Source organism: Canis lupus, chromosome 11 (assembly GCF_048164855.1).
Source record: "Canis lupus baileyi chromosome 11, mCanLup2.hap1, whole genome shotgun sequence".
Lineage (NCBI taxonomy): Eukaryota > Metazoa > Chordata > Mammalia > Carnivora > Canidae > Canis > Canis lupus.
In genome coordinates this window covers 7,595,591-7,620,126 of record NC_132848.1, presented here as the reverse complement: position 1 = coordinate 7,620,126, position 24,536 = coordinate 7,595,591, and the positions used below count along the sequence as shown (strand labels likewise).

The 24,536-nt window shown below is 34.0% G+C and overlaps 2 protein-coding genes across 10 annotated transcripts in view; one reads left to right on the top strand and one right to left on the bottom strand.

The window, feature by feature from the left end:
• The window catches only part of USP15 (ubiquitin specific peptidase 15), a 122,955-nt gene that overhangs the window by 68,362 nt on the left and 30,057 nt on the right, over positions 1-24,536 (bottom strand). For all 9 annotated transcript variants that reach the window (XR_012038869.1, XR_012038870.1, XR_012038872.1 and 6 more), the window contains exons 3-6: positions 23,358-23,488; positions 12,692-12,818; positions 6,396-6,541; positions 4-65 (exon numbers count right to left, since the gene is read on the bottom strand). Coding sequence is in view for 5 of the 9 variants with exons in the window: in XM_072843048.1 (XP_072699149.1) it covers positions 4-65; positions 6,396-6,541; positions 12,692-12,818; positions 23,358-23,488 (466 nt within the window). In the remaining 4 variants the exon portion in view is untranslated. The remainder of the gene's footprint in view (positions 1-3; positions 66-6,395; positions 6,542-12,691; positions 12,819-23,357; positions 23,489-24,536) is intronic.
• On the top strand, positions 2,032-2,627 carry LOC140642450 (short transmembrane mitochondrial protein 1). Its single transcript, XM_072843060.1, has one exon. The coding sequence runs from the start codon at positions 2,094-2,096 to the stop codon at positions 2,265-2,267; it is 174 nt and encodes a 57-aa protein (XP_072699161.1). The 5' UTR covers positions 2,032-2,093; the 3' UTR covers positions 2,268-2,627.

Genomic DNA, 24,536 nt, shown 5'->3' with positions numbered 1-24,536 from the left:
TACTTAGGAGCAGAAGGACCCCTTGGCCATGTTCCATCTTCATTTTTCTGTTCTATCACTAACACCTGTAAATATGACACAAGAGAAGAGTGTTTTTCCTTAACTCTGAAGTTAAAATAGCTTTTTAAGGATTAGATGGATATACTAAGAAACTAAAGTAAATCTGGAATTATTTAAAGGGCAGCGCAGACAAGGTGAGGAGGTATTTGCATCTTGATTTCAAAGCTGGGTAATATAAATAGAATATAAATTCCCGGAGTTTAGAGGGGTATGTTTTCTACTTCTTTTCTATTTACAGGTTGTAACACAGTACCATGCAAAAAAAATTAGAGCTCAACAAATGGTTACAGATGTTAAACATACTGATGTACAATCTTAGATAACTATTATTACGCAAATCCCGAACACAGTGACACAGATAATTCCAAATTACAGATTATACATAATTTATTTGGGGCTTTAAAATTTGCCTTTATTTACATTATCACTGTAAATTATACAATCTTTTAATATACAGAGACACATTTGTGAAAATCAGACTCAAGTCCTTATTGCAGCATGGTTAAGGCAGACAGCAACTCTAATAAAGGTAAAGTACTGGGCAAGGCAAAACTATGCTTTATTCTAAAATATCCCAGAATCCTTCCTCTTATCTTCTAGTTTAAAAAAGTATTTCTTGGGGCAGCCCGGGTGGCGCAGCGGTTTAGCGCCACCTGCAGCCCGGGGTGTGATCCTGAAGACCTGGGATCAAGTCCCACATCAGGCTTCCTGCATGGAGCCTGCTTCTCCCTCTGCCTCTCTCTTTGCTCTCTCTCTCTCTGAATGAATAAATAAATAAATCTTTAAAAAAAAAAAAAAAAAGTATTTCTTGGGCAGCCCTGGTGGCGCAGCGGTTTAGCGCCGCCTGCAGCCCAGGGTGTGATCCTGAAGACCCGGGATCGAGTCCCACATCGGGCTCCCTGCATGGAGCCTGCTTCTCCCTCTGCCTGTGTCTCTGCCTCTCTCTGTGTCTATGAATAAATAAATAAAATCTCAATAAAAAAAAATAAAACCTTTATAAAAATAAAAAATAAATAAAAAAGTATTCCTTCCAGTTTTTGCTATGGGTGAGTTTGGGCAAAGAAAAGAAACTAAGCAAAAATAACAAAATTAGCAAAATAAATATGCACTTATGTCAATAAGAAGTAAATTCAAGGCACTATAAAATTGAATACATCCTAGATACTTTCAATTCTTTTTCTTAAAGTTTCAATTTTGTAACCTACTCTACATACTTTGAGCAAAATACTTTCATGGACTGTATGTTTCAGGCCATTTATAAGTTGGCATTTGAATCCTAAGCAGGTAAAATGTAAGCCTGTTTCAGAACACAACAAATGATAAAACACCCAGAAAAAAATGCATGGAACCAGGTTGTTGAAAGAGTATGTTAATTAAAATATTAAAGTTATCTTTTAAAAATTAGTATTTCCTTCATTCAAAAAACTTGTATGAAGTATATGTAGCATATAAAGAATAAGAACACTATGTACCTACTGTTACAAAGAATAAGAACACTGTGTACTTACTGTCCTATCCCTCCCTGATCATATTCTTCTCCCTTCCTATCATATACAGTTAATCATTCTCAATTTTCTGATATGATCATATACTTAGAAATTCATAAAACTAAATTTAGTGATTATAACTTCTGAAGAGTTTTCCATTAGAGCAACTTTTATGACATCTACATATGAACTACATATATGTAGAGAGAAAATATGCCCCAAAGTACATTGAAAGCTTTACAAATGTGAATACATAAACTTCATAGGCATTTGGAAGACAAATCAGTTATAAAATGAAAGACATTAGTTACAAAAAATTTCAAAGTTATGCATTTAGTAATATTGTTTATGATTTGCTTTTTAATGGAAGGTCCTAAAACTAAAGAATCAAATAAATATATCGGGTTGAACTGCAACATTTTAATTCCTAACAATATGTATAGTTAAGATTTTATGTTTTTATAATCACAGATATTGTTGAAGGCCATCAAAAATGTTAATATTCGGACCCTCCCGCCGAGCTGCGCCGCCCTCCGCGCCGACGCCATGCTCCAGTTCCTGCTTGGATTTACTTTTGGCAACGTGGTTGGAATGTATCTGGCTCAGAACTATGACATACCAAACGTGGCTAAAAAACTAGAAGAAATTAAAAAGGACTTGGATGCCAAGAAGAAACCCCCTAGTGAGGCGAATTCCAGCACTGCCTTTTGGATACATTGATTCTGCTGTTCTTGAGGGCCTCCTTATCATCTGAACCAGAAGCTTTTGTTTTAAATTCCAGCCTCAACCATTTTTCTCTCTGCTAGATCCTGCCTTGCCTGAGAGCACAGATGGGGCCAGAAGTTAAGAACCACCCTTTCCATCTTCCTCACCTCATCCCTTCTTCCTCCCAGCCACTTGAGAAGGCCTGACTGGAATTATGGTGCTAGATTAGTAAACGTGACCTTTAATTAGTAGTCTCTTCTTTATTCTTTGGAATTTCTACTCTTTTCTAAAGAAAAATTGATGAGTTTTGTATAGCCGATCAGACATAAATAATGCTAATTTCACAGTTTAGCAATTATAATGGCTGTTTAAACATTTGGTACTAAATTATGTTGTTTTTTTTTGGGGGGGGGAGGGAGTTAACTTTTTAAAATTGTATTTGAATTCAGTTTGCCAACATACAGTATAACATCCAGAAATTAGATTGTTTTAAAGTCCTTAAAAAAATTTTTTTTTATTTAAATTTATTTTTGATTGGTGTTCAATTTGCCAAAATATAGAACAACACCCAGTGCTCATCCCGTCAAGTGTCCACCGCAATGCCCGTCACCCAGTCACCCCCACCCCCGCCCACCTCCCCTTCCACCACCCCTAGTTCGTGTCCCAGAGTTAGGAGTCTTTCATGTTCTGTCTCCCTTTCTGATACTTCCCACTCATTTTTTCTCCTTTTCCCTTTATTCCCTTTCACTATTTTTTATATTCCCCAAATGAATGAGACCACATAATGTTTGTCCTTCTCCAATTGTAAAGTCCTTAAAATTAAAGCCCAGAAACCAGTTAAAAAAAAAAAAAAGTTAATATTCACTCCTTTATTTAAATATTTTTTTTTCAAATATATTATTTTCTAACTAAAGTTTTGCTCATGGTTAAAACTTTCAAGATGAAAATTTTTGGGGGGTAAGGGGACAGGGTAACTAACTGGGTGATGAACATTAAGGAGGGCATGGGATATAATGAGCACTGGGTGTTACATAAGACTGATGAATTATTGACCTCTACCTCTGAAACCAATAATACATTATATGTTAATTAATTTAATTTAAATAGAATTTGAAAAACAAAAAATAATTTTTAGAAAGGTTTCAAAATTTAATTATGTGTGTGCATGTGCGCGCGCATGCATGCACACACACGCTCTCTTTAGAGAAAGAGAGACCACCATTTTTGGAGGGAAATTCTTCAATAACGTATCTTTGTTCAACTTTCTTATGTTTCATTTTACTTTCAGTATCAGTAAAAATTTTAAAATGTCCACAGTAGGGGCACCTATGTGGCTCAGCTGGTTAAGTGTCTGACTTGATTAAGCCCACATCAGGCTAACCCCTCAGTGGGGAGGTCTGCTTGCCCCTCCCCTCTGCCTTCCCCCCACCAAATAAATAAATAAATAAATAAATAAATAAATAAATAAATAAATAAAATCTTTAAAACAATTATTGTTGACATCAGTGTTATGACACAAGTTGTTTAAAAAAATCAAGAACAGAGGAAATTAATTTTTAGTAAATGCCTATTATACGTAGGCATTGTCACATATACATATGTATTGTATTAGGCTATAAAAACAGTGGTTTTCAGACTTATTTTAGCTATTAGAGTCTTTTTTTTTTTTTAGCTATTAGAGTCTTAAGTGACATTTTTTAAAGGTTATTTATTCATGAGAGAATAAATATTAAATAAATAAATAAGTAAATAAATAAATACTTTCTGAGAGAGAAAAGCAGAGACATAGGCAGAGGGAGAAGCAGGCTCCCTGCAGGGAGCCCAAACCAGTACTCGATTCCAGGACTCCGGGATCACAACTTAAGCCAAAGGCAGATGCTCAACTACTTAGCCACCGAGGTGCTCTCTTAAGTGAAATCATACAAAAAACTTTTATCTATTACAATCAAAATTAGAGTTAACTTGATTGAAGCTGGAGTAAGGAACTTGGAACTCTCATGGTTAGTCAATACTCCCCTCCTTAGCCAGCCAATTTCCTCTTTCACTCCTTAGTTACCACATGTAAGTCTTGAGATAGTTTCAGGAGTACAATTTGGAATACAAAGAATCATTTCTTTAAAACTTTTCAATGACTGAGCCTATGTAATGGCTTTTATTCTATCCATCATGTATATTAGAAAACTGAGGCTTAGAGAATTTAAGTATTTAATGTTCTTGATAGGAAGGCATTTATATGATTGCAGGGGACAGTAAATTATTTTAATAGGAAGGTTATATGTCCTTAAGAACATCTGACCGTTTGAAATAATGTTTTAAATAGCATGCTTTAAATTTTCTAGATTTTGCAACAGTTATTTTCTGACTGATGGTAAGTGAAGTAAACATTATCCTGGACTTTTCTTTTTTTTTTTTTCTTTTTAAGATTTGTTTTAGAGAAAAGAGAGAAAGAGAGAGAAAGAAGAGGGAAAGGCAGGAGAGAGAGAGAATCTCCAGCAGGCTCCCCACTGAGGGCAAAGCCTGTTGCAGAGCTCAATCTCACAACCCTGAGACAATGAACTGAGCTGAAGTCAGATGCTTAACCGACTCAGCCACCAGGCACCCCTGTCAGACAGAAGAAAATAAAACAGAAGAAAAATAAAAATCTTCATATATTGGAGCACCAGGCTCTGTGTTAGGTACTAAAAATAAAAACAAAAATAAACAGGGATCCCTGGGTGGCTCAGCGGTTTAGCACCTGCCTTTGGCCCAGGGCGCGATCCTGGAGTCCCGGGATCGAGTTCTGCGCGGGCTCCTGGCATGGAGCCTGCTTCTCCCTCTGCCTGTGTCTCTGCCTCTCTCTCTCTCCCTCCAAGTCTATCATGAATAAATAAAAATTAAAACAAAACAAAAACAAAAACAAAAATAAACAGACACAAAGTCCAACTAAAGCAAGGAACTCATAATCTAGAGGGGAAGCTCAACATATAAATAAAATACAAAATGAATGACACAAACGACATATACATAAATCATTGTGAGGTTAAGGGAGTAATTTTTTTCTCCTAAGTAAAAAACTCCTTTACCTCAAACAGATATTGAGAAAAATAGATCAGGAAAGGCTGAAGAGATGATGTGACATTTGAGCTGGAATCTGAAGAATGACAATCTGATCTGGTTAGACTACATGATAGAATGGAAAGGTTAATTTGAATATTTTGATGTTTAAAAAGACTTTACTGGATGGATGCAGGCACTGGGAAGAAGGGTTCAACAGGCAGATGGAATAACACAGATGGAAAGCACAGGAGTTGGGAATAGCACAGTATGCTTAGGGAACTATAAGCAGTTCAGTTTGGTATTGTTGAGTATGGGTCATGAGGCAAGGATAATCTAAAGATGCTGGAAAACTAGCCTAAAAGGTCAAACCTTGATTTGCATGCTGTGTTAAGTGCCTGAACTTTATTCTATAAACTGTTAGGGAACCAGGAAAAGTTTATAGTAAGGCTTACATTTTAGAAAGAGTGTTCTAGCAGAAATATGGAAGACTGAGAATGGATATGCAAAAGACTAGATGCAGGGGACCTGGTAAGACACTACTGAAATAAAGGTTTGAGAATAGAATAGAGAGACTAATTCAAGAACTTGCTGATTGTGTCTAAATGTCTTCATTTCCTAACACATTCATTTCTTTCGAATGTATTATAAAGACACACCAAATTGGGGGTTGATACCTTACCAAGGGCTGGTAAACTACAGTTCACTTAGCTCAGATTGCTTTTGTAAATGAAGCTTGTTGTTTACATATTGCCCATGACTACTTTTGTGTTATTATAATGGCAGAGTTGCAGTTGCAACAGAGATCATAAGGGCTACACAGCCAAAAATATTTACTATTTGATTCTTTACAAAAAGTTCGTTGACCCATCTTATTATATTAGCTGGGTTTTTGATGGAAAATTTCTTTTTAAAAAGTAGGTTATGCCCAAGCTCAAGGAGGAAACCCAAAAGTTATTGGTAGTGATCAGCAGGAACAGGGATGAGTTACAAAGAGGAAGCCAGAGACAGTAGAGCCCATTATAGATTGTCAAGATATTCCCAAAGTTTGTGACTCCAAAAAGCTTCATGTATGGTATGCTTAAAATAAACAGTACTGCTAAACAATACCTGTCCTTGGTATAAACCAGCATCCTGAATGGTGCTGTCTGGCTTATTCAGTGGTTCAAATGTATTACTCATGTATTTGTTCCACAATCTGGTCTCCTTTTCATCTGGAATATTGAAGATTTTTCTTATTTCCTTTTCAATTGTATCTAGATTTAAAAGGAGGAAAGATATATAAATATAATAAATATTTTAAAATATACCACATAGAGCTAAGTGCTCACCAGCATAAAAATCCTAAATTTAAAATAATGAAATAATAGCAAGAACAGATGAACAACTATGCAGGACATATATAAAGAACAATAAAGACAACCTGGTGTGCTTTTAAGGAACAAAATGGTAATTATAACTCTGACAGATAATTACTTGGGGAAACTAAGATCTCTCAAGAGAGAAGAGTTCAATCATATAACCCTACAGTATAATTTATATTATAAGAATAATCTTAACTTTTTACACATTATAAATTCAATATATTTTCTGAGGATATGTTGGACTTAGAAAAAGTATGAGTCAGAGATGCTATAGATAGAAAATATTTTTACCGTAATATAACCAATTTTAGGATAATTTATATTAAATTGAATATTACTTATAGTTTAGATAGTTAACTAAAATTAAGTAGAATATATGGACACAAAGGAAAGTGCCTTTTTAAAAAGATTTTATTTATTTATTCATGAGAGACACACAGAGAGAGAAAGAGAGAGAGGCAAAGACAGAGGCAGAGGGAGAAGCAGGCTCCATGCAGGGAGCCCCACATGGTACTCGATCCCGGGTCTCCAGGATCACACCCTAGACTGAAGGTAGTGCTAAACCACTGAGCCACCCAGGCTGCCCCAAAAGTGCCTTCTTTGAAAGGATCTCTGTACTGATAAAAATTTGTTTTCACAGAAAAATCATATATTTTCCTCATTTCTAAATCAATTATTTGAATGGAAAAAGTCTTTTTTAAACTGGAGTAGTTATAAAGTAAGACACAGAAATACCCACATATTTGAGAGTAGAGATGTAATTAAGTTTCAGCGTGATATAGTTAAATGAATCTTCAAAATTTTTAAACATGAGAAAGAGATATTAGAAAATATATTTTTTTAGAAAATATTATTATACCTGATGAATTCTAGTCAATAACTTGCCTACCTTAGACTCAAGAAAATGGTAAAATACCTTATGACATATGATGAAATATAAAATACTTCTACATTTTAGAATACCTGGTTAGTTTGGGAAAGAAACATTATTTATTACATACTAAACCTATTAACATACATTCTCTGAAGAAACCTTAAATCATTAAGTCCTACATCATTAAATTTAGTCTAATAATACTATTTATGTTCTACTTAGCAGTTGAAGTTCTTTAATAGTCTTACAGTAAATGAGATTTTGATTAAGACATTAAATAGGAAATTTTATAGTGTATCTGAAAACTTAGAGCAAATTAGCCAGAATATTTAAATAATTATATAATAAATATGCTAACAGGACTGTTTTCTATTTTAGCAGACTGATGTTTTTCTTTTTGTCCTTTTTATTCAAGTGTAAATATATACAGAAAAATGCACAGGTCATTAGAATAAAATGATAAATTTCCAAAGTGGACACACCTATGTATTCAGCACACAGATGAAGAAACGGAACATTATGTAGGAAGGAGGCTAGAGGAAAAGCTGAGGAAGGGAGGTCATTTTAGCCTTTCTAATAAAAATGAGTACTTTTTTCCTGATTGCACATATAATTCTTGCTCGTTGCAAAAATTCAGGAAATACAAATAAAAATGTCTACAGACAACCACTGTTAACATTTTGATATTTCTTCTTTCAGACATTTATCTATTAATATATAGATATTTACATACATAATACCCAATACATAGACACATACGGGAATTTCCTCTTCATTGAGTTTCGAAGCTACTTACATATTGCGTAAGAACATTAAAGGCAGAAGAAAGGAGTGTAAAGGGCCCTGAGGTGAGAATATATCTGGCTTCTTTTAGAACAGCATGATGCACCAATGTGGCTAAAGTGAAATGAGCAAGGTGGAAATGAGATCTTTATGTAGAATCTTGTGAGCTATGAAAGTATTCCATTTTATCTGAGTAAGAAGAGAAGAAATTGAGGAGTTTTGAACAGAGAAGTAGCATAATCTGGTATTTTAAAAATTCACTTTTGGGCAGCCTGGGAAGCTTGGCGGTTTTAGCGCCGCCTTCAGTTCCAGGGCGTGATCCTGGAGACCCGGGTATGAGTCCCATGTCGGGCTCCCTGCATGTAGCCTGCTTCTCCCTCTGCCTGTGTCTCTGCCTCTCTCTCTCTCTCTCTCTCTGTGTGTGTGTGTGTCTTTCATGAATAGATAAATAAAATCTTAAAAAAAAAAAAGATTTAAAAGTTCACTTTGCTGCTAGTGAAAAACTGCAGAATGTCAAGGTAGGAGACTAGGCTCCTACGGCAATCAAAACTGAGGAAGAAACAATGTTAAGTGGTCAGACTAAGAACAGATTCTGAAGGGAATGCTTATAAGATATGCTGCTAGATTACATGCAAGGTGAGAAACAAAAGAAAATCTGAATGATATCAAGGTTTTTAGTCTGAGCCACTGGAGGAATACAAGTGGCAATTACTCAGATGGGGAAGAATAATAGGTAGCAGATTTGTGTGTATGGAGGGGGAGGACTTTAGTTTCATACATGTTATATCTTGAGATTCCTATCAGACAGAAGTAAAGCTACAGAAAGACTGAAGCTGGAATATAGAGTTCTGCGCAACAGATATAAATTCAAAAGATATCAATATGCAGAAAGTATTTAAAAAGCTAGGACATGGAAGGAAATCACCAAAGAAAAGAGGAAATTCAAGGACTAAGCATGGCAACACCCTGATGTTTTGAGATCAGAAACATGAAGAGGATGTTTTCAGATTCTCTGAGAAAATGCAGGCAGTGAAAATCTGTACCATGGAAGCCATGTAAAAAGAATTTATTTCTAGATGGAAAAGTGAATAAATATGTTAATTTTTGCTGGCAGGTTAAGAAAATGGAAGCCTGAAATTACCATTAGATTTATCAATGTAGAAGTAGTCAGAGACCATCATAGAAGCAGTGCCAAGGGAGTGGTAGGTCTGAATGTCTGATGTAGCAGAGTCAAATGAGAATGGGAGGTAAGTGGTAGCTAGAAAGCAGGATGTTCAAATTGAGATCCACCAAGTGCAGTTACAGATAACAGCAGTGTAGGGTATAGCTAGATAACTGATGACTGAAGCTGGAGACAGATAAAGATCGCCAGAGTTGAGAAAGTCAAAGTACTGAGAGTGTGTGTATATTTTTCCATATGTGAATCTGACTCTCTCAAGCAGTTAATGAAAAGCTTACGGAGGTAGAAAAATATTAATTCATATAATAAAAATAATTGTTGTGACAAGCACTTCCAGTAAGAACATTCAATAAGTTAAACAATTCTATTAATAAATTTTACATAAATATAAAGCACTGTTCAATAACTTTTATAATAAAAATTATTTTTTCAGTGTATCCCTAAAGAAAAAATAAAAACCAAATTTTGTATTCCTTATTGGAACATGTTCTATACCCAAATATGTAAATTTAAGGAGAAAAATACTCAAAGGCAAGATATTTTGGCTCTGAATGAGGTAAATTATTTGGCTCTTGCCTATGACAACTATCTTATAAGTCAGTGTAGTATTAGCTGAAAATGAGACATTTTATTAATTTGGAGAAAACAGGTACTTCTATTTCTTAATTCTATTTATGTAACATTTAGCTATGTTTTATGCACATAAGTATTTGAATCATTTTTAATCAAGATGAGACCACAGAGGAAAATATGCATCCCATGTTTCCTTTCTTATTATCCAATTTTTTATTATTTCAACACTCACTTCCTTTAGAAAAACAAAATCAGCCCATTTAAAGTTTGTGCAGATTGTCTAAGGTGGCAACTAAGAGAGTGTGGAGTTCAAACATTGACTCTTTCACTTAGGAGCAAGGGTGAACCTAAGTTATTTAACTTTCCTAAGCCTCGACTTCATCACTTATCCAATGAAGACACAGTATTGTTGAGGTTTAAATAACAAATTTCCTGAGAAGTGTCAAAAACACAGTAAGTATTCCATAACTGTTAAGTACTATAACTATAATCATGAGGTCTCTAAAATTCCCAGTTTGATTTCTGCAAAATCTTTTGCTTAAACTAAGAGCAAATTTGCTCTAATACAGACTTTTAAAAACTAAGACCTACAGTAAGAAACCGTGACCAATATACACGTGTTGCTATTTTCTACTGATATTTTCCATTTTATTCTTTTTACTCTCAAAATATGTAATGACCACCCAGTCTTGACAAACATGGCTCTAATTCAGTTAAAAAAAAACTTTAGCTGTGCAAAAATTCAGTTCATTCACAACTTTAAGGTATATATTCAATGTATGTAGCTTTTAAAGTATTAGTAAATTTAAACTATGTTGATTAAAATCTATGCAAATCATACAGTTTTTGAAGCAGAGATTCTTTATAAACCACCTATTTCCTTGACAAATTCTTACTACTTTATGCTAGAACTCTATAATGCTGGTACTGAATTCAGAAATTAAACAAGCTGATCTTCAAATAAGGAGTTAAAATAATTATTCAGTGAACTACTCTTCTAAAATAAGATTTCTGATTGTCTCACATTTATAATTTTTCTATAGAAATGAGCTAAGGAGAAAAGGAAATATGTAACTTTTAAAATAACTAGAAAATGTGATCTGTATGAAGTATTTTAAGTAGCTTCTCATTTATATTATAATTTGCTCAAAATTTCAGATTAGTTTTTGATTTAATTTTGATAGACCACCTTTGTTAGACAGGTGATTCTTATTGTGCATACTTTAATATCATGATTAATGGTTTTATACATATTGAAAACTTGCAGTTTTTAGTATATAGAAATGTTTTATTTTCCTGAATATGTTCCACATATCTAGAAATTAAAAAGTTAAGCAATTATACATGTTAATACAATGATATTTATACATGGAATTACTAATATTTTAAGCATTCATTTTAGAAAGATAAGTTTACTAAACTGCATTGCCAACCTACAAATATTCTAGGAAAAGAGGGGGAAAACAGAAAATTCCTACATAATATTATATTTGGTAAAACATTTAGGATTGACCAAGCACTGGGTATCAAAGAATGGTGTTATTTCATGAAAAATACTGGTTTATAAGGATCTTCTGCTGTGAAATGGGTAAGTGGTGAAAGTCAAAATTAAGTATTTTTTTACTTTTAACCAAAGTATACCTAATGATTGGTTTCAGCAAAGAAAGTTATACATAAATTTGTTAATCTTTTTCTTGCTGAGAAGTTCTAGATTAACTGCTATGTCTCCACTGTTTACACTTTCCAACATCAATGTTCTTAACCAATAATCTTGTTTTCCAAAAACTTTATTTGAAAATATGTATATTTGGTAATTCTTATTTTGAGCTGTGATTTATCAAACGGTACTGCAATTTTTTATTAAACGCATAATAACTTATTTTTAAAAATCTCATTCAACATATTCTTTTTTTTTTTCATTCAACATATTCTTGATCTTAAACTAAAATCTGGCTTTTAAATACAATAAAAATACATATATTTCAATAAATACTTATATGTATAGATACATAAATATATAAGTATATGCAGATATATAAATATACAGAGGGGGTTGGATACATTTCTATTTGGGATGGTAATTTCCTAACCTACTCACTGTTAAAAAAGAAAAAAAAAATCAATTTGTCATAAAAAATGCTAATAAGTCTACTGCCTTATCTAAGTAGCTACTTAATTTGCATTTAGAGTCCAGAGAATAAACAACAAAAAAAAGTTTGTCATTTTCCATGCTAAGAATGGGAAACTTTATTATTCCTACCATTAGGGATATCTATATTACATTACCTGAAAAAGTCTTAATTTTATCAACTTTTTATTTTTACTTACAGTTCTACTTTATATTCAAGTTATAAACATTTACTTTTTCAAATGCTCAATTAAAAACATAATTATTTGATTTTGTAAAAAGTAAAATGGCACAAATAATAAACTCACCTAATAATGTAAAGTAGAACTAGACATGATAAATAATTCAACTCTAGGCTAAGGCATATTGCATCAAGGTTGGAAATCTGTAATGTTGAAGTACAAACCCTTAAAAAGGTTATCATCCTAGTAACATATAAAAAATAAAATTACAACTAAATTTCTAATAGCAATGGTTTAACAAAGAGACAGGATCTTGCATTACCTATTGTGTCAGCTTTACTAAATCTTCGAGTTACAACATTATTCATGTTTCCATTTTCACAGAGCTTCAATTCTGTGAGATATACTTCTACTTTGCAGTGCTTTACAAACATACCCTGTTCAACCACCTAAAAACCAAAACAAATCAGTGTTAGCTATAGCTCATATTTCACTGTCTCTAATAACAATATATTTCTCTAAAGAGGCTTTAGAAAAAAACTGCAGATCTCCAAAGAAAAGTAACTATTAAAAACTGTCAAAATAAAATATGAGATACTAGATACTCGAAAAAGCCAGAAATATATTTGGCATATTTAGCAGAATATGAATAATCATATGAAAGATTAACAGATAGTTTGGAAAGGCATTCAACTCATCTATGAAGATACAGCATACTATAAATAATGAATACATTCAGTATTAATAGTGAGAAAGTTTACCCCCAATGTAAATACAGCTCTCATTAATGATCCAGACCTACTTCAAGCTTTTACTTGATTTCAAGCAGGAAACCTTTAAAAATTATAAATTTTATAAAATTTCAGTTAGCAACAGCTAACTCTATATGTTAAATCACTCTATATGTTAAAATAAACCTTTTAAAATAACTCCAAATTACAGCTGCCAAATTATTCAGCTATGGCCTGTAACTGATACGTTAGTTTTCCATCCTAAGATGACTTTGTTTGACCTTTAAATCACTCTTAGTAATTCTATGCAGCAAATGGAAAAAAAAAAAAAAGCTGTTAAACATGCAACAAAGCGGAAAAAGAGAAAATATGTATATATTAGGGTCACCTTTTAAGTAAGTATATTTCCTTTTGATCTTCTAAAGGTTAACTGTAGGATTTCAGTCATGAATACAGTTTCTGAAAATAGTAATCAGTCTGATATGTGATACATTAGACTAATATGGCTAAAGGGAGGCTCCAAATGCCTGCTGTAACTCACAAGCTTAGCATCAATTCAGTAATGGACCTACAGATTTGTCTTTCATTTGCAGGGCAATTGTTTTAGTTCAAAAAATTCAAATGTAGTTTAGCTAATATTTAATGTCCAATCGAACACTAATTTTTTATAATACTTTGTAACTTATATTTTCTTAATTATACTTGTTACATTCACATTTCTAAAAGAGGTGACAGCCTATACCTCTCCAGCTCTTCATTAATTTTACAAACTAATATATAAATTGTCTTCTAACTAATGAAATTTGTTTTAAATCTCTTATGCTTCATTTTGAGATTAAGAATGTAACAAAAGATACCATATCATTTAATTTTATAGGATTATATGTAGCTATATTTAAGTAGAAAAACTAGAAATATATTCCTATCAGAAATTTTTGCTCTGGGACTCAATATCTGAGTAACAGTCCTAAAACAATATTAGTACTAATCATTAATGGGTTGCTAAAACTGAGGTGCCTAGAGGCCTCATTGTTTTTTGGGGAAAAATGATCAACAATAGAGCAGGTAATGGCATAACAAAACAGGATAAAATAACAAAACAGAAAATCTCTCATTATGATTTATATTAAGATATATTTTTCTAAACTAAGCATAGTTTTTTAAAAATGAAGATTAGGGCAGCCCCGGTGGCACAGCGGTTTGGCGCCGCCTACAGCCTGGTGTGTGATCCTGGAGACCCAGTTTCGAGTCCCACATGGGGCTCCCTGCATGGAGCCTGCGTCTCCCTCTCCCTCTGCCTGTGTCTCTGCCTCTCTCTGTCTATGAATAAATAAATAAAATCTTTAAAAAAAAATAAAAAATAAAAATGAAGATTAATATTCATAACATCGATAGACTCTTGTAAAGAATCTGGTGATTTAACTGTTAGAAAGTCACTGTAAATAATGAAAACAAAACACCAAGATTATTTCAAAATCCACTTTGAGTTTCAGGATTTTTCTAACCATTATTTTTCTTCCCACCAACAATATCTTATATTGTTGAAACTCTCATCATCAGTACTCAGATACCACTATTATCAGATACTTTACTACTTCCAAAAGTAGTGTATTAAGAAGTTATTATTATTATTTTTTTTTTTTTTTAAATTTTAGGTTTTTATTTATTTATTTATTCATTCAGAGAGAGCGAGAGAGAGGCAGAGACACAGGCAGAGGGAGAAGCAGGCTCCATGCCAGAAGCCTGACGTGGGACTCGATCCCGGGTCTCCAGGATCACACCCCGGGCTGCAGGCGGCGCTAAACCGCTGCGCCACCAGGGCTACCCAAGAAGTTATTATTTTTTTTAAGATTTTATTTATTTATTCATGAGAGACACAGAGAGAGAGAGCAGAGACACAGGCAGAGGAAGAACCAGGCTCCTCAAGCAGAGCCCAGTGTGGGACTCGATCCCCAGACCCGGGATTATGCCCTGAGCCGAAGGCAGACGCTCAACCACTGAGCCACCCAGGTGTCCCAAAAAGTTGTTCTTTTAGAGAAAATATGAGTTTGTCCTCCACTATTTTTTTTATCTCTTGTCCTCCCAACTATTTTTATTTGAAGAACCACACTATATGAAAAATTAAAACTAAGTAGCTAAGCAGAAAAAAATAGTGTATTTATGTATTAGTGTTATTACTATTATAGAATTATTTATTTATATAACATCTTTATATTTGTTTATATAAAATCTACTACCTTATTTAAAAAGCACTAAAAATGACCATTTAAAATACTGGTTATGAAGACTGTGTAACAGGAAGAAACAGGCTTATAAAAAACAATGTACAAGTTATATTTACCTAATTACTATGACAATTAAAATACACATTTGAAATAAGACTGGAACATGAATATTCAGAAATAATAGTTATGTTTCAGAATTAGAGTGGACCACCAAAATATTTTTTCTAAGTGAATTATAATGTTATATTATTATGAACAAAGAGCAAGCATTAAGATGAAATCTGGCGGGATCCCTGGGTGGCGCAGCGGTTTGGCGCCTGCCTTTGGCCCAGGGCGCGATCCTGGAGACCCGGGATTGAATCCCACATCGGGCTCCCGGTGCATGGAGCCTGCTTCTCCCTCTGCCTATGTCTCTCTGCCTCTCTCTCTCTCTCTCTCTCTCTGTGACTATCATAAATAAATAAAAAAAATTAAAAAAAAAAAAAGATGAAATCTGGCTTCCTGTCCAAAATTTAAAACTTATGGCTAGGGGACGCCTGGGTGGCTCAGTGTTGGAGTGTCTGCCCTCAGCTCAGGGTGTAATCCTGAGATTGAGTCCCACATCAGGCTCCCCTCGAGGACCCTGCTTCTCTCTCTACCTATGTCTCTGCCCCTCTCTCTCTGTATCTCTTATGAATAAATATTTAAAAAAAAATAAAACTTATGACTAGATAAAAATATTTCCATTAACTGATGGCCACAATGAAGGTACAGTCTCTACTAAATTAGCGAGGGGAAATACAAATTCATATTGAATTAAAATAAATATAACTTCTGTTTGTTTATTTTGCCATGAAATTAGAGAGCATTTTGTAGAAAGCCATGAAATATATTGATAAACCTAATATACTTTTTATGCTTACTAGTGATAAAAATCAATAAGTAGAGAAGGATAACAAGTACAAAATCATAGGTGTTAATACTTTACAAACAAATTCTACATGTAAAAATTCCATTCACAAATATTTCAGGATGTATTTCTTCAAAAACAAGGACTCAAAACCATAATTCTATATCACATCTAAAAAAAACTAATCCCTTCATATCAAATATCCAGTCAATATTCTAATTGAACCAGTCTTATTTTTATTAAGATCCAAATAAAGCCCATACACTGCAATTGACTGCAATAAGATGCAATAATATCTAGCTGCCCCTCTTTTTTTGATGTTGGCAGGCATTAACCAGGACCGAGATCAGGATGGGCAAGCTATGACCCATGGGCTACATGTGACTTGTCATCTATTTTTGTAAATAATATTTTACTAGAAGATAGTCATGCCCATTCATTTATATATCATTTATGGATATACCCAAAACAGCAGAGATTAATACCTTCCACAGAGACTACTATATGGCCCTTTACAGAAAAAATTTGGTGACCACCCCCGACCCCAGGCATTATTTTATTTTTGATCAGTCTTCCCAGAATTGATATTTGTTTTACTGGTCTACTTTCACTGTTCTTTAGGAGTCAACTTTGTTCATTTAATATAGTTTTTACTCCTATTTACAAATGTCTATTTATTATTATTATTTCTTGATTAGGCTTAATTTCCTTTTCTTCTCTTAACTTCTTGAGACAATAGATTTTGACTTTCTTCTTTTCTAATATATGCATCTAAGCTATCCCATTCCTTTTAAGAATGCCTTTAATCATTCTTTTATGTTGTATTGTTATTGAGTTTAAAATGTTTAATTTTACTTTGTATTTCTTCTTTGACCTAAGGATTACTTTAGAAATATATTGTTCTGTTTCTAGAGAGTTAGGAGACAGTCTAGTTACTTTTTTGCTACTGACTTCTAAATTCCACTGGGGCAGAAAATACACTGAATAGTTTCTATCATTAGAAATATACTGGAGGAAAAAAAAGAAATATATTGGGATTTGCCTGATGGTACAGGAAAAGGTCAATTTTGGTAATAATTCCACTTAAGAAGAATTTTTATTCTGCATATACTAAGTGCAACACATGTCAATTAGGTCGTGCTGCTTAATCATGTTGTATAAATCTGCTTCCAAGATCACTCATGTGGTTGTTGGCAGTCCTCAGATTCTCTCCAGCTATTGGCGGAGATTTAGTTCCTCATTATTTGAGTGCCTCTATAGGACACCTACATGGCAATATGGCTTCACTCAGAGTGATTGACAGAAGAGGGAGAGAGTGAGTGCATGCGTACAAGAGAGCGCAAAAAAGCACTCCCCATCTTTTAGAAACTAATCCCAGGAGTAACATATTATTACTTCTGCCATATTTTGCTGGTCAAGACTAACTCCAGTACAATGTGAGAGATTACACAAGAGTATGAATACCAGGAGATGTATCACTGGGGAGCATTATGAGGGTGGCTACCACAGTCCACTCTCTGGCTCCCAGTAAGTCACAGTCCCTCCCCACAACATGCAAAAAATACATTCACTACCTGCATAGCCCCCCAGCAGTATCACCCCTCCAAGTTCAGAAACTTGTCGTTTATATCTGATCCAGGTGCAGATAAGGATCCTTGGGTATAGCTTAAGCACCTTGAGTAAAGTTCTCTATAATTCTGTGAACTACAAGATGAGTTTTCTGCACCACATACACCCAAAATAACATTGGTGGGGCATGCAGAAGATATTTTTTAGATATTCCTTTTTTTTTTTTTAAAGATTTTATTTATTTATTCATGATAGTCAGAGAGAGAGAGAGAGGCAGAGACATAGGCAGAGGGAGAAGCAGGCTCCATGCAGGGAGCCCGACGTGGGATTCGATCCCGGGTCTCCAGGATCGTGCCCCGGGCCAAAGGCAGGTGCCAAACTGCTGCGCCACCCAGGGATCCCATTTTTTAGATATTCCTGTTAAAAGGGGCAAGGAGGAAAGAGGAACAAAGGAGTCAATGCTCTACAGAAATTCTGAAATCTACCTGGGCAAATACTTATCCTTCATTAGGGCTTATTCTGCCCTTACCTGAAAATGACTCTTCACCACTTGATTCTGCTTCCTGAGTCCTACTATTTCCATGAAAGTTAGCATGTGTTTACAGATGAGTAAATTCTCAGTCTGACTCCTGCTTGTAGAAGTCTAGGAGACCTCTGATTTTACACTGTCCCTGCAGCCCAAGAAGATATGGTTCTTGAAAACATCAAAGGTCTCCAGTGGATCTAATTGCAGTCTAATTCCATTAGACAAAAAGTCACATCCACTAATGTCCTCTAGATATGTCCTATCCTGGTTTATGCTGAGAAAACTGAAGGGCAATGCCCTTAAGCTTGTTAGAAGCCCTACTGTTCTTAGAAGTCACATGCTGAGAGGAAGTATGAAGTATACCCTGAAAATTTTTAAAGGGCCTTTTGTCTGAACAGGATTGTGAGGCACCACTTTTGATTTTTCTGAGGTCTTAAAAAGAATTTTACAGTCGTACCCTTGGCTAATTTAACCTTAGATCATGCTTTCCTGAGAGTGCCTTGAGTTTCATCTTGCTTGGGAATATATAGTTTCAGCATTGTTTGTGATCTGGAGAGGACAAAAATCCTTAAAGACTAGTAAGTATTAGCTCCTTTTTAAGAGCCTTTTCTTTAGTTTCTTTCTCCCTTCTTACATCTGACTATACGCAGCACAAGAAAAATCCAGCAGTTTTGGCAGATCATTCAGCTCACTGGATATATTATTTACCTTTCAATTCATGCAGTTGACATGTTGCAAAACTTTCTGCTACCTTATAATAAAGATCACTTTGTCCTGGGTTCCAAAAAGATTTTCCTCACTTTCCTTTAAGTCCTCACTGGCAGCCTCCTCAAAGTCTACAATTCTACTAACCATTTATTCAAGGCACCTTTGGCTTTCATTAAAACTCTTACAGGTTTTTACAACTTCTACCTCCTGCCTGGTTCTAAAGCCACCACCACAATTCAAGTTTTGCACACATTTTCCAGGTACCAAAATTAGTTATCAGTTTTCTACTGCTGCATAATAAATCACCCCAAAACTCAGCAACTTAAGAGAGTAAATATTATTTCACATAGTTTCTAAGGGTCAAGAATCTGGAGCAGCTTAGCTGGGTTGTTCTGGCTTGAGATCTCTTGAAAGATTGCTGTCAAGCTGTGGGCTGGGGCTTCAATTATCTGAAAGCAGAATGAGACTGGAGGATTCATTTCCAAGCTCATTCCCATGGCTGTTAGCAGGCCTCCATTTATCTCTACTGGTCAGAGATCTCAGTTCCTTACCATGAGCCCCACCACAGGGTGCCTGAGTATGCAGTTGAATTCCCAGACTGAGAAATGAGAGCAAGTGGGAGTGTGTACCCAAGGTGTCTTTTATAATCTGATCTTTTTTATTTTAATGAGGCAAAACTGACATATATATTAGTTTCAGATGTAAAACATGATTCAGTATTTGTCTATGTTGTGAAATGATCCCAATAAGTTTAGTTAATATCCATCATCCTATTACAAATTTTTTTTCTTGTGATGAGAACATTTAAGATCTACAGTATTATTAACTACAGTCACCATGCTATATATTACATATCCATAACACCTATTTTATAACTGGAAATTTGTACCTTTTGATTCCCTTGACTCTAAAATCTAATCTTGAAAGTGATATATCTACTATAACTTCTGCTATAGGTTACTAGCCACAGGAGACTACCCAAGTACATGGATATAAAGAGGAGAACATCGGAGGTAAAGTAGGAGGCTACTATTTCAATATATATGCAAGTATTACATATTTAAAATATATGCATATATTCATCCCAGTAAGAAATCACCAGCATTTTAAACAGTCTGCCTTAAGACTTATTCACAATATTTACTGTTGTCAATCTACAGTTTTTCCTTTGTCTCCAAGCTTCCATATGGAATAATCTCCCTTCCATTCTGAAGACTGTTTTCTATTTCCTTTAGTGCAGGTCTGCTACTAACAAATTCAATCAAGTTGTTTACTTGAAAATAGTTTTCACCACCTGAAGGATCCTTTTCTGAAGAGTCCTTTCCTTTGTTACAGAAATCTAAGTTGGCAGTTATTTTCTTTCATCATGTTGAAGACTGTTACTTTTTAAGCCTTCATTTCTCTTGAGAAATCATTGTTTATTCTTACTTTGAAAATAACAGACTTTCCTTTTTCTGGCTACTATTAGGAATTTTTTGCCTTTGCTTTTGAACAGTTTTAATGGGATGGTTTTGTTTCATAGATTTTTTAGCATGGGTTTCACGGCATTTCTTGACTCTATATAGCATGTCACCTTTCATCAGTTTTAGAAAATTTTCAGCTATTATTTTCAATGTTATTTCTACCCTATTCCTTCCTTTTCTAAGAGCCCACTTCTTTTTTTTTTTTTTTTTTAAGATTTTATTTATTTATTCATGAAAGACACAGAGGGGAGAGAGAGAGGCAGAGACACAGGCAGAGGAAGAAGCAGGCTCCATGCCAGGAGCCCGACGTGGGACTCGATCCCGGGACTCCAGGATCACGCCCTGGGCTGAAGGCAGGCGCTAAACTGCTGAGCCACCCAGGGATTCCCCTAAGAGCCCACTTCTATGTATATTAAATTTATGCACTGTGCTCCGATCTTCTTTGCTTATTTCTGTATATTCCATCCCACAGTCTCTCTAAGCTTTAGTCTGTATATTTTTCAACTGATGTTATTCAGTTTACAAATTTTCTCTGGTTCTACTTAGTGTTTTATTCAAATACTGAGCATTTACTTCTTAATCTTTTTATATTATTTATATATATATATATAAAATATATATAAAATATGTTTTAGAAGTATATAATCACATTTAGATCTTAATAGTTTTGTCTTTCAACTACCTTATTTTTTAAAACATAATTAGCACAGTACTTTAAAGTTTCTATATGATAACTCCATTATCTGGATTCTTTATGAGTCTCTTTCTACTGTCTATTGTTTCTAACTTGGATTTTGGTTCCACTGTATTTCTTGTTCATTTTTGCCTATTCTGTCGTCGTTGTTTTAACTGAGTTCCTGACTCTATAAACAAAATATTTGAGAGATGATTTGAGGTCCAAAGAGATGGTTAACTTTGTTTTTGTATCCACCAGTCTTAGATTCCTCAATTCAATCAGAGATTAGTAAAATTCAAAGTTGGGCTTCAGACCCAAAATAACAGTTATTCTTTTAAGTAAATTTCATTGTCACATGGGGCAAAGTAAAGGTGGAAATTTCCAGACTTACTAATTTTGAAGGAAGACACAAAACTCCAGATAATTTTATGCATACTAACATTTAAATATTATCTTACAGGTTGAATAAATTCAGACTATCTTATTTTTTTTTTTAATTTTTTTATTTATTTATGATAGAGAGAGAGAGAGAGAGAGAGAAAGGCAGAGACATAGGCAGAGGGAGAAGCAGGCTCCATGCACCGGGAGCCCGATGTGGGATTTGATCCTCAGTCTCCAGGATCACACCCTGGGCCAAAGGCAGGCTCTAAACTGTTGCGCCACCCAGGGATCCCCAGACTATCTTATTAAAAATAAATACATGGCTTCCTAATAGAGAAACTTTTTTTCTTTCTACTAGTGTGAAGTTTTCATGATTTTTATTTTTTATGTATTTTATTTTTCTTAAAGATTTATTTATTTATTTACTTACTTATTTAAAAACACACAGAGAGGCAGAGACATAGGCAGAGGGAGAAACAGGCTTCCTGTAGGGAGCCTGATGCAGGATTCGATCCCAGGACCCCGAGATCACGACTTGAGCCAAAGGCAGATGTTCAACCACTAAGCCATCCAGGCATCCCTGATTTTAATTTATTTAACTTCAATTTGCTATTAGATACAGATTTGAAGAAATCCTACTATGTGTTCTTTCAAAAAGTAATGCCAACAAAGTTGTTGTCTGTTTGCCATACCAAATACTTGTATAGTATAATATGCTATCTTCTATTAAGAGAAAATAAAAAAGTATATCATTAAGGTTAAAGTAATATAGTTTAGCATATCTGAAAATATTCCAGGCACAGATTTTCCTTTATTCCAGGAAAAAACTTCTGCTAAGCAGTTTTAGAGCTAAACAATCTATCCTTCAATTGATCAAAACAGTCAATTCTCTAGCAACTACAGATATAACAATAAGTCATTTTATATGTATAAGGCTAGCATTCATAATGACAAAAATCCTAATTTTGAAATGGTTACAAGAGAAGGCTGAGTGAGGCTAAGGAACAAAACTAAACTGAACCAAATCAAAGGTACATTCACATTCTATTTAGAAACAAGATTTAAATTCTATAACTAAACCATCAATATATACATACAAATTCTTAATACAGCTACTCTGCAGCCGGTTATAAATAAATCTATGCATGGTTTGGTCTACTAGAGGTTTATACCCTTGTGTTACATACTTTGGCTTTTTAATCATTTCTGTGCAGAAAAAACCAACACAGATAAATAATTATATGCTCAGAGATTCTGGTCTCCAAACCCTACCTTCTTTCCCCTTCCCTGCCTGATACACTAACAAATACTTATCATGTAAGACTGGCAAATCTACTTTAAACATTTGGTATTCTGCTATGATGACATCTTCACTTTCATAAATGACTTTTTAGTTCCAAAAAGTAAAGATAATGGGCCATCTTTAATGTTTCTAGACTATAATTGTAAAACTTCTAGCACAGTGGTTAAGAAAACAGATTCCCAAGTTTCTAACTTGATGTGACTTTCTAAAAGACCCTGAGCTTCTCAACCTCTGTCCCCATTTCTCATCTATAAAATGAAGGTAATATTTACCCTATAGAGCTTCCTATGAGGATTAAATTATTAACTTAATAATTTGATATTTATAACAGTGGTTAGCAAATAATTAATCCTCTACAGGTGTTAGCTGTTATTATTATTATTATACAGTGTTACAAAAAGTAACATTTTGATCTTTTTCTCCTAGACTATTGATGAGGCTTCATGAGTCATTAAATTAACAATAATATGTGAACTATTTCAAAAAATGATTTTATTCACTTATTCTAAATATGTACCTTTCGTGCTATTGGTTCTTGACCTTCCATCAATGTGTACCAGCTGACAAGTTTATTCCAGCCCTCAGTTGGCAATAGTATATAATCCAATTCATCAATAAGATGTTCCTTAAGTGACTGGGCATCACCATCTGCAAAAGAAAAAAGTAAACTCAAAAAATAAAAAGAAACAATAGTACATATATCTAAGTACTTTAGTATAAACATCATAAATTATTTAAACTCACAGAGACTAATTTAAGTATTTAAATGAATTCTGAAGAAAGCTCTGAAATTCACATATAAATCTACATATTTCAAAATAAACTGTTACTTTAAAAAGATACAATGTGCACCAGTAGTCAATGAACAGTATTTAAAGACATAACTTTTTATAAAGCTTTTTAAAAAAATACTAAGGTGACCTTTAAAAAAATGCCAAGGGATCTGAAAGAAAATTTCCCAAATGTTTTAAGTAGGAGATCCTCCACATGGTAACTGGTCATTCTAGTATTAGCTGATGAAGGAAATTCAGAAGCAAACAGATAACCTTTTAATGACCCTGAGGCATATGGGCTGGAAACCACAAAAGGGCATCTTGTGAAAAAAATCATTACGCCAGAAGGCCCACGATCTAGATTCCTCCCCCAAAATCTCAAGCAGAAGTAGTTGTTCAAATGTAGTGCTAATTCTATGATCGTTAACAAATTTCTTGTTAAACTAAAAATTTAGTACAGGACAGGCCAGAGATCTAGAAGCAATACCATGAGTTACACATGACAGTCCTAATCTGAGACTTACTTATTATTATCTGGTCCTTTTACCTGACTTTTCAAAATACAGAAACAGATACAGTTCATTGAGTTATATACACCATAAAGTAGATTGAGCCAGTCTTAAATGAAAAAACATTGGAAGCAAATTTGTTCTCAGTAGCATCTCCATAATGAGAACACACTATTCCTAACTAGATGTAACAACATAAATCTAGAAATTGGAAAAATTCTGAAAGGATGGAGAGAAAGTTATTTATTCCATCTAGGATCAATCTATGGGCACAGAATTAGACTAAACTTTGAGAAAAATCTTCCTATAGAGCAGAAGTTATAAAACTTTAAATTGTATAATACAGACTTTAATAGTAGATGCAAATTAAGCATTAATTTTTTAAACTCAGTTTTTTAAACCCAGTTGTAATTT

Coding starts and splice junctions, on each gene's coding strand:
- LOC140642450 (XM_072843060.1), top strand. CDS start 2,094: ATGCTCCAGTTCCTGCTTGGATTTACTTTTGGCAACGTGGTTGGAATG.